We start from the raw sequence: 13,979 nt of genomic DNA, 5'->3' as shown, positions 1-13,979 counted from the left end.
CACCGTAAATACCAATAATAAGGGCTAAGGAATGTGAATGTGGTATCTTTGTATTTGTATTTGTAATTATATGTGCTTTTTGTATGTATTTCATATGGACCCCAGGAAGATTAGCTGTCGCCCTGGCGTCAGCTAATGGGGATCCATTCAATAAACAACAACAACAATATCTAGATAATATCAGGTGTGATATATCCATATATCCCTCGAATGATTAATATACAAGAAAAGACGTAAAGATGTAACACTGTGTCTGAGAAGAATCGTCGTCCTTACCTTTATAATATTCTTCTTCCTCGATGTATCTAGAAAGACCAAAGTCTCCCAACTTCACACAGTCAGGACTGGCAACCAACACGTTCCGCACAGCAATGTCCCTGTAACAACACAACAAGACACAGTCAGGACTGGCAACCAACACGTTCCGCACAGCAATGTCCCTGTTACAATACAACAAGACAAAGTCAGGACTGGCAACCAACACGTTCCGCACAGCAATGTCCCTGTCACAATACAACAAGACAAAGTCAGGACTGGCAACCAACACGTTCCGCACAGCAATGTCCCTGTTACAATACAACAAGACAAAGTCAGGACTGGCAACCAACACATTCCGCACAGCAATGTCCCTGTTACAATACAACAAGACAAAGTCAGGACTGGCAACCAACACGTTCCGCACAGCAATGTCCCTGTCACAATACAACAAGACACACACAGTCAGGACTGGCAACCAACACGTTCCGCACAGCAATGTCCCTGTAACAACACAACACAATGGTAGAGTAAATGTCCCTGTCACAACACAACAAGACAGTAGAGTAAATGTCCCTGTCACAATACAACACAATGGTAGAGTAAATGTCCCTGTCACAATACAAGACACAGTCAGGACTGGCAACCAACACGTTCCGCACAGCAATGTCCCTGTCACAATACAACAAGACACACACAGTCAGGACTGGCAACCAACACGTTCCGCACAGCAATGTCCCTGTCACAATACAAGACATGTCCCTGTCATAACACAACAAGACACACACAGTCAGGACTGGCAACCAACACGTTCCGCACAGCAATGTCCCTGTCATAACACAAGACAATGGTACACACAGTCAGGACTGGCAACCAACACATTCCGCACAGCAATGTCCCTGACTCCCTGTCACAATACAAGACAATGGTACAGTAAATCAGTGTTGTATTTTGCAGCAAATTTCTATTTTAGTTTTAGTCAAAGTCTCTTGAATAGTTTTCATTTAGTTTTAGTCACATTTAGTCACATTTTAGTCCCCTGGAATGTTTTAGTGTTAAGTCTAGTTTTAGTCGTAAATATCATAAGATTTCAGTTGACTAAATCTACAGTTGATTTAGTCAACTCAAATATATTTTGTCAGGCCTTAATGACTATTTTTACACTTGCTGAAAATAGCCGATCTACAAGCCCACAACGCGTCGGGCTGCGACACGTTGTGAGCTTGTAGATCGGCTATTTTCAGCATGCAACCAAGTGTAAAATGACTTATACTGGATTTCTTGTCCACTCCCTAACATTTTAGTCTAGTTTTTATTTGTTGACAAAATGGTCAATATATTTAGTCTTACTTTTAGTCATCATAGCTTAGTTTTAATTTAGTTTCCATTTAGTTTTCGTCAGTGAAAAAAGGTAGTCGACGAACATTTTTCGTTTTAGTTTTTAATAGTCGACGAAATCAACACTGGAGTAAATGTCTCTGTCACAATAATACAACAAGACAAAGGACTGAAATGGAAAATTATTATTACAAGTTACAAGTTTTTTCTCCAGTTAGTTTTAGAAGAAGATCATGTTTCTTGTACTTTAAGGATTGCTTTTCAGTTAACGAAAGGCCTGTTCCTTATGCTTGAAAGTTAGCAGAGTGCAGATCATTTGAATAACGTAAACTTCAGCCTACGGTTTTATTTCCATGGTGATTCATTGCTGTCCTTCAAATACTTCAAGCACTGAAAGCTGTGAACTGGATGTCTGCATTAAATCAGGTTAGCAGCTACACTAAGGCTTTGAGAGATTTATAAATCTACGGTCCCAGAAAGGTAGATTGAAAGTGGCCAGTGATGGACAAATGCCAACATCTAAAATCATCACGTGGATTGGCTTTGGTCACTCACGAGAGATAAACAATTGGATTAGCAATTTTTTGACAGTGTTGTTTTTGGCAGCAATTATTGATTATGCAGATGTAGTTTATCAGACTGCCACTAAAACAAACCTCCTTCCCTTGAACTCAGTATATAACCGTTTATGCAGATTTGTCCTTGACTGCCCATATTTGACCCACCACTGTACCTTGTACGAAAATCTCAATTTACCATCTCCCACCTCAAGAAGACAGCAGCACTGGCTGCATTTCATCTTTAAATGCATTCACTTCAATTATCCACAGTATTTGAAACAGCTTATGATACCATACACTTCTACACATCAACTTAGACATTGCTCACAGATTTACTTTAATATACCCACATCAGCTGGCAAAGCTCCTTGTGACTGGAATAATCTACCTGTCCATATTCGTTCAATAACATCTTTTCATTTGTTTAAAACTGTGCTGTCCTCTCATTTCGAGACTACCTGTTCATGTTTTCACTAATTATCACTGTAACAGATCCATGATGCAACGATCCATGTGTTATGTCTACGTTATGTCCATGTTATGTGAAATGTTGTTTTGTTGTAGTTTTCTTTTCTTTTTCTTTTTCTTTTGTTTTTTGTTTGTTTTGTCTTGTCTTGTTTTGTCTGGTTGAACTGTCTGTAAAAAAGTGTCTTTATGTATGAAGTGTATTTTGAGAATCGCGGACCCCCTTGAAAACGAGATGGTTCATCTCAAGGGATTGTTCCTAATAAAGACATTTCAGACAAATTTGCTATTTTAGTTTTTAGTCATAGTCTCTTGAAAGGTTTTCATTTAGTTTTAGTCAAATTTTAGTCACCTGGAATGTTGCATACTTGTTTGGTTTAATGAGTATAGAAATACTGTGCTGTTTGGACAAAATCTGTAGGAGTACTGTCAAGAAATGTGTTTTGCAAAAATCGGCCTCCTGGTGGTGCTATGTGAACATTTCAGGGCAGAGGTTCTGCTCAGTTTTGCTGCCATCAAGCCAACAAGCATGTGTTGATAATGGATCCCATCCCACCCTATGCTTATGCAAAAACAACCATACAAACAGTATACACCCTGGCCTATAGCCTGCACTATGCATCACAAAAACAAACCCCAATAAAAGTGGTATTGTAGGGACCGACCCACAGGTTGAGAACCTAATACACTAGTAAGTAACATACTAAGATGTACCCCCAGCAGCCCCACGGAGCAGCCCCAGGGATCTTGTTTTGCTCCTTGATATATCCCTACTCACCGTGGGATAATATCAAGGAGCGAAACAAAGAGTCTTCAGTCTTCAGACACTCTTCTATGACACTTTTCTATGAAACTAGACATGAAGAAAGAGCAGGTGTTTTTCTATGAAACTAGACATGAAGAAAGAGCAGGTGTTTTTCTATGAAAGACATGAAGAAAGAGCAGGTGTTTTTCTATGAAAGACATGAAGAAAGAGCAGGTGTTTTTCTATGAAAGACATGAAGAAAGAGAAGGTGTTTTTCTATGAAACTAGACATGAAGAAAGAGCAGGTGTTTTTCTATGAAACTAGACATGAAGAAAGAGCAGGTGTTTTTCTATGAAACTAGACATGAAGAAAGAGCAGGTGTTTTTCTATGAAAGACATGAAGAAAGAGCAGGTGTTTTTCTATGAAAGACATGAAGAAAGAGCAGGTGTTTTTCTATGAAAGACATGAAGAAAGAGCAGGTGTTTTTCTATGAAACTAGACATGAAGAAAGAGCAGGTGTTTTTCTATGAAAGACATGAAGAAAGAGCAGGTGTTTTTCTATGAAAGACATGAAGAAAGAGCAGGTGTTTTTCTATGAAACTAGACATGAAGAAAGAGCAGGTGTTTTTCTATGAAACTAGACATGAAGAAAGAGCAGGTGTTTTTCTATGAAACTAGACATGAAGAAAGAGCAGGTGTTTTTCTATGAAAGACATGAAGAAAGAGCAGGTGTTTTTCTATGAAAGACATGAAGAAAGAGCAGGTGTTTTTCTATGAAACTAGACATGAAGAAAGAGCAGGTGTTTTTCTATGAAAGACATGAAGAAAGAGCAGGTGTTTTTCTATGAAAGACATGAAGAAAGAGCAGGTGTTTTTCTATGAAACTAGACATGAAGAAAGAGCAGGTGTTTTTCTATGAAAGACATGAAGAAAGAGCAGGTGTTTTTCTATGAAAGACATGAAGAAAGAGCAGGTGTTTTTCTATGAAAGACATGAAGAAAGAGCAGGTGTTTTTCTATGAAACTATAGACATGAAGAAAGAGCAGGTGTTTTTCTATGAAAGACATGAAGAAAGAGCAGGTGTTTTTCTATGAAAGACATGAAGAAAGAGCAGGTGTTTTTCTATGAAAGACATGAAGAAAGAGCAGGTGTTTTTCTATGAAACTAGACATGAAGAAAGAGCAGGTGTTTGCTCCCATGATTCCCCCACTGGCTCAAGAAAAATATAACAAAGTCCAACCTGCCCTTTAGTGAAGAGGCTGACTAGTCTTGATAATGATATTACACACAAAATGTTGAATTTGCAATGTGTAACCGAAACCCATTTCATTCAAAATAACATGTTGTCTATAATTGGTGTAATGATTTATACATTAAATCCATTATTTGCAATGGGACCTGCATGGAAAACAGAGGCTCTATCAAACAGATTCAGATAATCAGTGAATCCACTAGTCAAGCTTAAAATGAACATCAACGTAAGGGACATTTGAGTTAAATCAGGAAATAATATCAATATTATTAATTGAAAAAAACATTTGAAAACTGATTTGTGTTCAAAGTCATTGAAGACATCTTAATCATTTATGGGGAAAAACTCAAGTCCCATCATGCCCCCTTTGGACTAGGTTTTACATACAACTTTTAGTACTATTCTAGTTCATCATTATTATTATTATCAATATTTTCCTGGGTCTATAATTCACACAGGTTGTGTTATTTATTAACAATATGCAATGCGATAGGAACAGCAATCTATTAGTGCTATTGTAATGATACTGTAGTTAACAGAATGCTCTTACATAAACATCGCCAGAAGGTGGTGCAAGACGGTCACAAGTGTATTTGGAACTGGACAGAATCCCATGCACTGTGAACTTAAACAGTGCTCTTGTCTCTCTTGTTCTCCCGTCTCTATAACACTTCTCTCCTATAGAGCAGGGGTTCTCAACGTTTTTGGCCGGGGACCCCCAGAAATGCTTTGGCAATGTCTCGGGACCCCCCCCCCCCCCCCCCCCCCCCGACCCCCCAATATAAATTGACTGCTACAATAAGCTTAATAATAGAGACAATACACCATCAATAAATAGCGAAGGTGTATGCATGTACTATGTGTACTATATGTAAACTCTTCATTTCCACTTTCCAGCCATTCAGTTGCAAAAAAAGAAAAGAAAGAATTTTGTTTTTGTTTGTTTGTTTTTTAATTTGGGGACCCCCCCAAAATAATTTGGCGACCCCCCGAGGGGTCGCGACCCACGGGTTGAGAACCCCTGCTATAGAGCACCGAAGTCTGACGTCAATATCGGTAGAGGGTGCAAATCCACAAGTTCATGTACTTTTTTATTTGCATTGTATTCCCCATAGGAGGATTTTAGACCGCCTCATATAAGAACTGTGTTTGAAAAATAAACATGTCATCCTGGCTGTTACATTCATATGGATATGAAGAATCAACTGACTGAGAGAAAACGCTAATGTTACTGCTAATTAATTAGTTACATTTTCACTAGAAACAGACTGTATCATATGAGTGACTGACGGTCGTAAACGATACAGAGACACCTCCCTGACAATAACGCAGAGACAGCTTGTTTATTTTTTAACCACAACGCTTATATGAAACAATTTTATGATGACCCCATGTTATTCTCCATAGAGAAATTACTTCCGTGAACCAGGCAGAACCAGGGGATGAGGGAGTGACGTCAGGACTTCGGCGCTCTATTCTTCTTTATTGGTTTCAATGTCTGCCTTTACCTAGTGACCTACTAACTAACTAACGTAGTGACCTGGTGATATAATAAATACAAAGGTTGGGTCCCTCACCTGTGCACCATATTGACCCCCTCCAGGTAAACCAGGGCTTTGCAGATCTGCATGCTGAACAGGACTAGGGTCGTATTGGTCAGCTTTTGTTGATTATTCGTTAAGTAGTTGCCAAGCTGCAGATAAATATGACAAGGAAGGATATACAAAATGAAGTTTAACATCTTATAGGTTGCTTAACAGGGCTTTTATTAAAAAACACACAAATGTACCTAAATCCTACTCGGTATAGAGAGCGTTGCAGTCCCGCCTCCTACCCTGGACCAGGAAATGATTCTCCGTTCATTTTCCTCATAGACATTTCAGAAAGTATTTATTTAAAGACGTTTACGCCGCGGACAAAGCCAACTCGAGTCGTGACAAATCATGACAACAAACACAATTTTTGGGGCCGAAAAAATAATTAGAAAGAAGAAAAAACGGCAGGTTACAACACTTTTTTTGTTGTTTTTCTTCTTTGTAATTATTTGTTTGGTCCAAAATATTGTTTGTGTTGTCATGAGTTGTCACGACTCGAGTTGGCTTTGTCCGTGGCGTAACCGTCTTTAAATAAATACTTTATGAAATGTCTATGGGAAAAATGCATTGGGTTTCATTTCCTGGTCCATGGTAGGGGGCGGGACTGCGACGCTCTATACAAGCTGAGAAGAATGTTGACCAACCTCCCCGTGTTCGTAGAGCTCCATAACGATCCACACGGGGTCGTCCTCTATGATTCCAATCAGTTTGACGATGTGTGGATGGTCCAGGTTCTTCATAATAACTAGCAAACACATCAGCCAAGATCAAAGTCATCATCATCATCATCATTAGGGTGCAGTCACACCAAACTTTGATTCTGCCTGTTAGGGCAGTGCTTTTCAATGGGAACAGAGCGGTTTGATGCCATTTACAGATTTCTGCCAAAAGAAAAAGAATAAAAAGCTCTGTTCCCGTTGAAATGCATTGGCAGAATCCTAGCCTCGCATAGCGATACTAATATCACTACGTGGATATTTCGTCTCGTCCGGTCCGTCTCAGCGTTCCATTTGTTCCCGCAATGTCCCGCCCCATATTTGCATATTGGGCCCTGGTTGGTTATAAGCCTGGTTCCGGACGAATCTGGTTGGCTCGTCACCACTTCGGCCGTGAAGTCCTCCCACAACTGAGAAGGGCCAGCCTTCATCTGCCTGGCAGATGAAGGCTGGCTATGGGTGTAAGCACACTTGGGATTCCATGCGCGGCCAAAAGCCGCTCGTTGCAGGCGTCTCTGCTAGCCTCGTGTACAGCGCAGGCAGGATTCTGCTAGCCTCGTGTACAGCGCAGGCAGGATTCTGCTAGCCTCGTGTACAGCGCAGGCAGGATTCTGCTAGCCTCGTGTATAGCGCAGGCAGGATTCTGCTAGCCTCGTGTACAGCGCAGGCAGGATTCTGCTAGCCTCGTGTACAGCGCAGGCACACCTGAGCGTCACGAAGATGCCAAAAGCCGCTCGTGGCCGGCGTCTTTTCTGGGTTTTTAGACAGCTGGTGGATGGAAATGAAGCTCCACCCACGCGGCATAATGCAAGCTTTTCCGGGAATCTGGCCGACGCGGCATTCTGCCGTGTGGGTGGAGCTTCATTTCCATCCACCAGCTGTCTAAAAACCCAGAAAAGACGCCGGCCACGAGCGGCTTTTGGCATCTTCGTGACGCTCAGGTGTGCCTGCGCTGTACACGAGGCTAGCAGAATCCTGCCTGCGCTGTACACGAGGCTAGCAGAATCCTGCCTGCGCTGTACACGAGGCTAGCAGAATCCTGCCTGCGCTGTACACGAGGCTAGCAGAATCCTGCCTGCGCTGTACACGAGGCTAGCAGAATCCTGCCTGCGCTGTACACAAGGCTAGCAGAATCCGCCCTCATAGGCAGAATAAAAGACTGATGTGACACACAATGTGTGTAAAAATGTCCATATTAACATTCTTAGAGTTGAATCTACACTCTAAGATGTTGCAGTGTGGTTGGTAACAGTGGAGGCATTATTTAAACCATTTTGGGCGGGAATCCATTTTGGTGTTAGCATTATGTTATGCTTTAGCTATTGAAAAATAGCAGATCTACAAGCTCATAGCGCGCCACCGAGTGGCGCGCTATGAGCTTGTAGATCTGCTATTTTTGAAAAATCGAAGAACGACTGACATAGCTTTTTCAGAAAACTGTCAGGATTTAGAAGACATTTATAGAATCTGATCTCAGGTCAAAATTATTTAATCACCTGCTTCACTCATGAACTTCTCCATGACATCAGGTGAACAGTCCTTGCAGGTCTTGACGGCCACACTGGGTCTGTCTCCGTTCTATTCCACAACATTCACAAAGATCACACAGAAACATAAGTTTACACACAACAAGCAGTGTACAGTTGGGTGCCACCGATATTGTCCCTTATCATTTGACCCATTTAGGCCTGACCTCAAAATTTAAAAAAAATCCTTCTAAATCCTCCAGTTTTCTGAAATAAATATTTTCACGATTTAAAAGAAATAGCAGACCTACAAGCTCGTAGCGCGCCACTCGGTGGCGCGCTATGAGCTTGTAGATCTGCTATTTTTCAATAGCTAAATTATAACAATGTTTAAAACACCAAAAGGGGTTCCCGCCCAAAATGGGTTAACTGTCCTTTTGCGCAGATCACGCAAACCTCAGCAAAAAGAAAAGGACAATATCGATGGCCTCCAACTGTACATGGACAATGCCATATAGCGATCGCGATGTCAGATAACATGCTCACCGGATTCTTGTAAACTCCATCGTAGACCTCCCCGAAAAATCCTGAACCAAGTATTCGGCCGAGAACGACGTGATCGCGGTCAATCCCATACTTGACTACTGTAGAAAGGAAACAGGAAAGTATAAAACATTTTGCCTCTGGCCAAAGTCAATTCCAAAAGGGTACTTTTGTTCGAGAGTAGACGGGCCTCCACCTACCGGATCGCGGCCTTTCATCCATAATCTCACAATAGATATCTGACCCTGGAAATAGAAGGAAAAAACATATTTATGGGACACATTTCATTGCCAGCTAGTGACAATGACTAATTCGGGGAGACATTAAGAAAAACAGTTGAGGCCTGGGCCGGCGAGCGGTCCAGGCACCAAGGCTGGTAATCCAGCGTGTCGCGGGTTCGAGTCCCGATCCTGACGACCTTTGCTGCATGTCTTCCCCCCAATCTCTCTTCCCGTTTCCTGTCAAGCTACTGGTAATCTATCAATAAAGGCAAAAAATCTAAGAAAAAAAGAAAAAGAAAAACGTTTACTCACCCATACTGTATCTGAAAGAGCCGGTGTCCCTTTTGTTGCTGAGAGGAGAGAGAATATGAGAGAGAGACTTGGACATTAATCTTGCATGGCATTACAGCTTCTTTAGAGCACTGACAGTCAGATATACCGGTGATTCTCAAAGTGGGGTCCAGGGACCCCCAAGTGTCCGAGGGGGGAGGGGGTTCCAAGCAAAATGTGGAACAGTGTAAACTCAGTTAAAACTGTTTAAACTGTTCCTCGTTTTGCTGAGACACCCTGGAACCCACTCTGGAGAACCACTGTATTATAGTAAGATATAACTAGAAAAAGTGCCCTTCTGGGCACAGGTCTCCACCAGGAGACCTGTGTGTGTGTGTGACGCGGCTTGGCCTGTTGTAGCGCCACCATGAGGCTGATTTGAAAACTGTCAAGTGGCATTTCTTCCAAAGCCTAGTGGGAATATGCATGCAGTTTCACCACAATCGGACGCTGCGTTGAGTAGTTGTGGCGATTTGTACAAAACGGGTACAAAGCGGGCTACTCCTGAACAGTTTAGAAGTCAATCGTAGCCAATGAGGGTGGATTATGATAAATCAAACAAACCCGTCTTGATCACATGACTATGGAGAGCATGTGTACCGATTTGCGTGAAATGTGGATAAAATCTGAAGGAGTATATTAGAGACATATGTCGGCCTCCTGGTGGCGCTATAAAGAGCAGATGTGAAAAATTCCAGGCAAAGGTTTTTCCTTGGCCTCTAGGGAGTTGGCATACAAAGTTATCCACAGATCCGTGCAGTTAGAGGTAAAAACACTTTTCGGCCAGTTATAGCACCACCATGAGGCTGAGTTGAAAATGTTCATGTGGCATTTCCTCCTCGGCCTAGTGGGAATGTGCGTACACAATTTCACGGAAATAACACGATGTGTTCATGATTTGCAGCATTTTGTTTGAAAATGAGCACTCCTGCGAACTTTGGAAGCCCATCTTAGCCAATCAGGATGGAGTCTGAGAAATCTGAAAGACCCGTTTCGTTGAATGGCTATAGAGAGACTGTGTACCGATTTGCGTGATGTTTGGACAAAATCTGTAGGTGTACTGTCCAAAAACTTGTTTTGCACAAAGCAGCCTCCTGGTGGCGCTATAACAGGCCGTTGTGGGAATTTTAGGGCAGAGGTTCATCGTTGGCATCCAGGGAGTGTGTGTGCAAAATGTGGCATCGACCGGGTTAACGGTGCCGGAGATTAGCTGTTCACAGACGGAAGGACGGACGGACGGACACACACACACACACACACACACACACGGACGGACGGACGGAGTGCAAAACATACTCTCTCCCCATGCCTTCGGCCTGGTGGAGACAAAAATCCACTCACTCTGTAGGGATATCAGGCAGAGCTGTTTGTAGATTTGCATCTATGAAGTGAAGAACATTAGAGAAAATAATAACAATTTTAAATTGCGTTAAATAACAAAGACAGCCCTTTTAATTGAATTACTTTAAAGGCAACTTCTCTGAGGACGAGCCTCTTCATCATGATCTCTCTTTCAATATCAGTAATGCTGCATCAATCAACAAATCCCTCAGAGCTGCTACCCATAATTATTATACTTTGTTATGAAGAGCTGAGATTTAAGCACAGAAAGCACACATACATTCATCTTTAATCTCCTGAGAACACACCTTTGTTTGGTCGGGAAATAAAAGATTCCTCTGTGCCGTGCTCCAAGCGGCAGTAACCGTCCATGAGATCCACCATGTTCTCTGCCATGGCAAATGTGGCCACGTTGATGGAAAGAGGCTATCGCAAAAAGAGCAAACAATCCATTTACAAGACATGCAGCATACCAGGTTATCATTCTTGGCCTATCATACTGTACTGCTGTTAGTCAGAAAAGGTGTATGTCCATGTTTCATCTTTTTATGTTTTAGTTTAGTTTTTTGTTCTGTTTTTTTCATATATTAATTATTAAAGCCTTGCTTTTTACTTTATCGTATATGACAATGTCGCACAAAAGTCTACAAGTTTCCAACACGTTGCAATGCGGCAATCGGCTATTGTCTCCATTTCTGAAAAGTTTGGGAAATATATATATATATTATATGTATGAATTTCTTTGGGAAATGTATATTATATTTATAACATTTAACAATTTAAATAAAAAGTAAATGTAATGTGTCTAAATCTATCTATGTGTTTCATAGATATTTAAGTATTTTAAGATCTTGTAAATGATCTAGTAAATTATTGGATCCATTGTAATTTGTAACACGTTCATTTTTCCATTTCCTGAAAAATCTTTGGACATACAATGTTTCCGCCCAACAGCGTCGATATGGTACTGTACATAAATGTATTATTATTATTCTGAACCATGTACAAACAGCATAGAATAGAGGTGCATAGTTTGGTTCAGATGCTTACTTGTCTGGCTTTCTCTATGTCCACGGTTATGAGAGCCTTGCCATCAGAGTCTTGAGATAAGCATTTTATGCTCTTGATCTGTTTGAAGTCAGCTAGAAACACAGGCTGGGAGGAGGAGTAAAGACATTAAGGTACGACTGAAGCACGCAATAACTGTAACATTATTATGGTACTTACAAAGGTTACAAAGGCATTGTGTTATGTTGTTAATGAATGACATACTGCAGCTGCTTCTCAAACTGTGTAATTTCAAGTCACTGCATTGTGTCCTTATGTTGCCCTGTTTATGTATTGTTGTTTTTTCTTTGATATTTTAGTATTTCTTTGTGTACAGCACTTTGTTTCAACTCTGTTGTATAAAATGTGCTTTATAAATAAAGTGGATTGGATTGGAAGTCCTCCATAACTCTGAGAGTGTAACCAAATGGACCTGTAAGGGTTCATTTGGCTCCATGTGTACACTCTCAAGAGTTACATTCCAGTAAGGGTCCATTCGAAACCGCCTCAAGGAACCAGGAGATCCCCTGGACCCCACTTTGAGTACCACTGACATACTGTAGTATCACTTGACAGAGATATGACTTGAGACAGTAAAAATATATATTTGTGCTATATTTGTTCATGCTTTTAAACTTTTTTCATGACTTTGTGTCATTTTGATATGTGATCATATTGCTGTGGTTTTGTTTTATGTCTGTAAAGATCCTTTCAATGCAGCACACTTTGGTTGTGATTCACCACAGAATTAATTTGTCCCACCAGACATTTGGAAGAAAAATACATTATTACCACAAATTATAGGATTTATTTTAATGTTTTTTATAAGACAAGGTAGCGGTGGCCGAACGGTTTGCGGAGCGGTCTTGATACCGGAAGGTCGCCAGTTCGTATCCCCGGACCGGCACGTTAAAATTACCACCGCTGAAGTGCCCTTGAGCAAGGCATTGAACCACTACCATGAAATGTTCTATGAGCAGGGCCTGGCTGTAAACAAGTATCTGATGCTTAGTCCAGTTACCCTGGGTAAATATAGTAACTTTGCTTTGCTTTGCTTTTGTCAGTTTAGACTACAACAACATATTGTCAATGGAAAAGAAAGCATCTTGTGCAACAAGACCATGCTTATCATTCTGTCATACACACACAGTACCACGGAATATTCCATCAAGCTTACCGCTGCATCCTTCTGTGTCCGTTGGCGGATGCCTCTGGCACCGATGACCAGCTCCACGGCCAAACTCCAGCCTTGCTGTGGACAAAATAACAATGGGGTGTAATATAAAAAAATAATTATTAACCAGAATACATTTAGAAATATTTGTATATCACTGAAATCATATAAACTAGACAAGTAACAATATTCTCTTGGGCGACTTTCTTTTTACCCTGCCGCATGCATGAGTGTATCCTTCCATGAACAACATGACGTCTGTGTGTCTGTGTATCCTTCCATGAACAACATGACGTCTGTGTGTCTGTGTATCCTTCCATGAACAACATGACGTCTGTGTGTCTGTGTATCCTTCCATGTGTCTGTGTGTCTGTGTATCCTTCCATGAACAACATGACTAAAATAAAGACTGTCTGTGTGTCTGTGTATCCTTCCATGAACAACATGACTAAAATAAAGACTGTCTGTGTGTCTGTGTATCCTTCCATGAACAACATGACTAAAATAAAGACTGTCTGTGTGTCTGTGTATCCTTCCATGAACAACATGACTAAAATAAAGACCGTCTGTGTGTCTGTGTATCCTTCCATGAACAACATGACTAAAATAAAGACCGTCTGTGTGTCTGTGTATCCTTCCATGAACAACATGACTAAAATAAAGACCGTCTGTGTCTGTGTATCCTTCCATGAACAACACGACTAAAATAAAGACCGTCTGTGTGTCTGTGTATCCTTCCATGAACAACATGACTAAAATAAAGACCGTCTGTGTGTCTGTGTATCCTTCCATGAACAACATGACTAAAATAAAGACCGTCTGTGTATCCTTCCATGTGTCTGTGTCTGTGTATCCTTCCATGTGTCTGTGTCTGTGTATCCTTCCATGAACAACATGACTAAAATAAAGACCGTCTGTGTATCCTTCCA

General features: G+C 41.1%; 2 protein-coding genes across 2 annotated transcripts in view; one reads left to right on the top strand and one right to left on the bottom strand.

The window, feature by feature from the left end:
• ptk2bb (protein tyrosine kinase 2 beta, b) overlaps positions 1 to 13,979 on the bottom strand; it is a 34,895-nt gene that overhangs the window by 10,312 nt on the left and 10,604 nt on the right. The window contains exons 9-19 of the mRNA XM_079525834.1: positions 13,054 to 13,128; positions 11,880 to 11,984; positions 11,138 to 11,255; positions 10,830 to 10,869; positions 9,471 to 9,508; positions 9,138 to 9,182; positions 8,941 to 9,038; positions 8,425 to 8,506; positions 6,857 to 6,957; positions 6,195 to 6,310; positions 277 to 377 (exon numbers count right to left, since the gene is read on the bottom strand). Of these exons, the coding sequence (XP_079381960.1) occupies positions 277 to 377; positions 6,195 to 6,310; positions 6,857 to 6,957; positions 8,425 to 8,506; positions 8,941 to 9,038; positions 9,138 to 9,182; positions 9,471 to 9,508; positions 10,830 to 10,869; positions 11,138 to 11,255; positions 11,880 to 11,984; positions 13,054 to 13,128 (919 nt within the window). The remainder of the gene's footprint in view (positions 1 to 276; positions 378 to 6,194; positions 6,311 to 6,856; positions 6,958 to 8,424; positions 8,507 to 8,940; positions 9,039 to 9,137; positions 9,183 to 9,470; positions 9,509 to 10,829; positions 10,870 to 11,137; positions 11,256 to 11,879; positions 11,985 to 13,053; positions 13,129 to 13,979) is intronic.
• Positions 2,791 to 13,979, top strand: part of LOC306940725 (uncharacterized protein) — a 92,897-nt gene continuing 81,708 nt past the window's right edge. Inside the window, exon 1 of the mRNA XM_079525866.1 lies at positions 2,791 to 2,801. The gene's annotated coding sequence lies outside the window, so the exon portion shown is untranslated. The remainder of the gene's footprint in view (positions 2,802 to 13,979) is intronic.

This window comes from Electrona antarctica (genome assembly GCF_951216825.1).
Source record: "Electrona antarctica genome assembly, chromosome: 17".
NCBI classification, from domain to species: domain Eukaryota; kingdom Metazoa; phylum Chordata; class Actinopteri; order Myctophiformes; family Myctophidae; genus Electrona; species Electrona antarctica.
The sequence above is the reverse complement of the archived record's forward strand: the minus strand, read 5'-3'. Positions and strand labels throughout refer to the sequence as shown.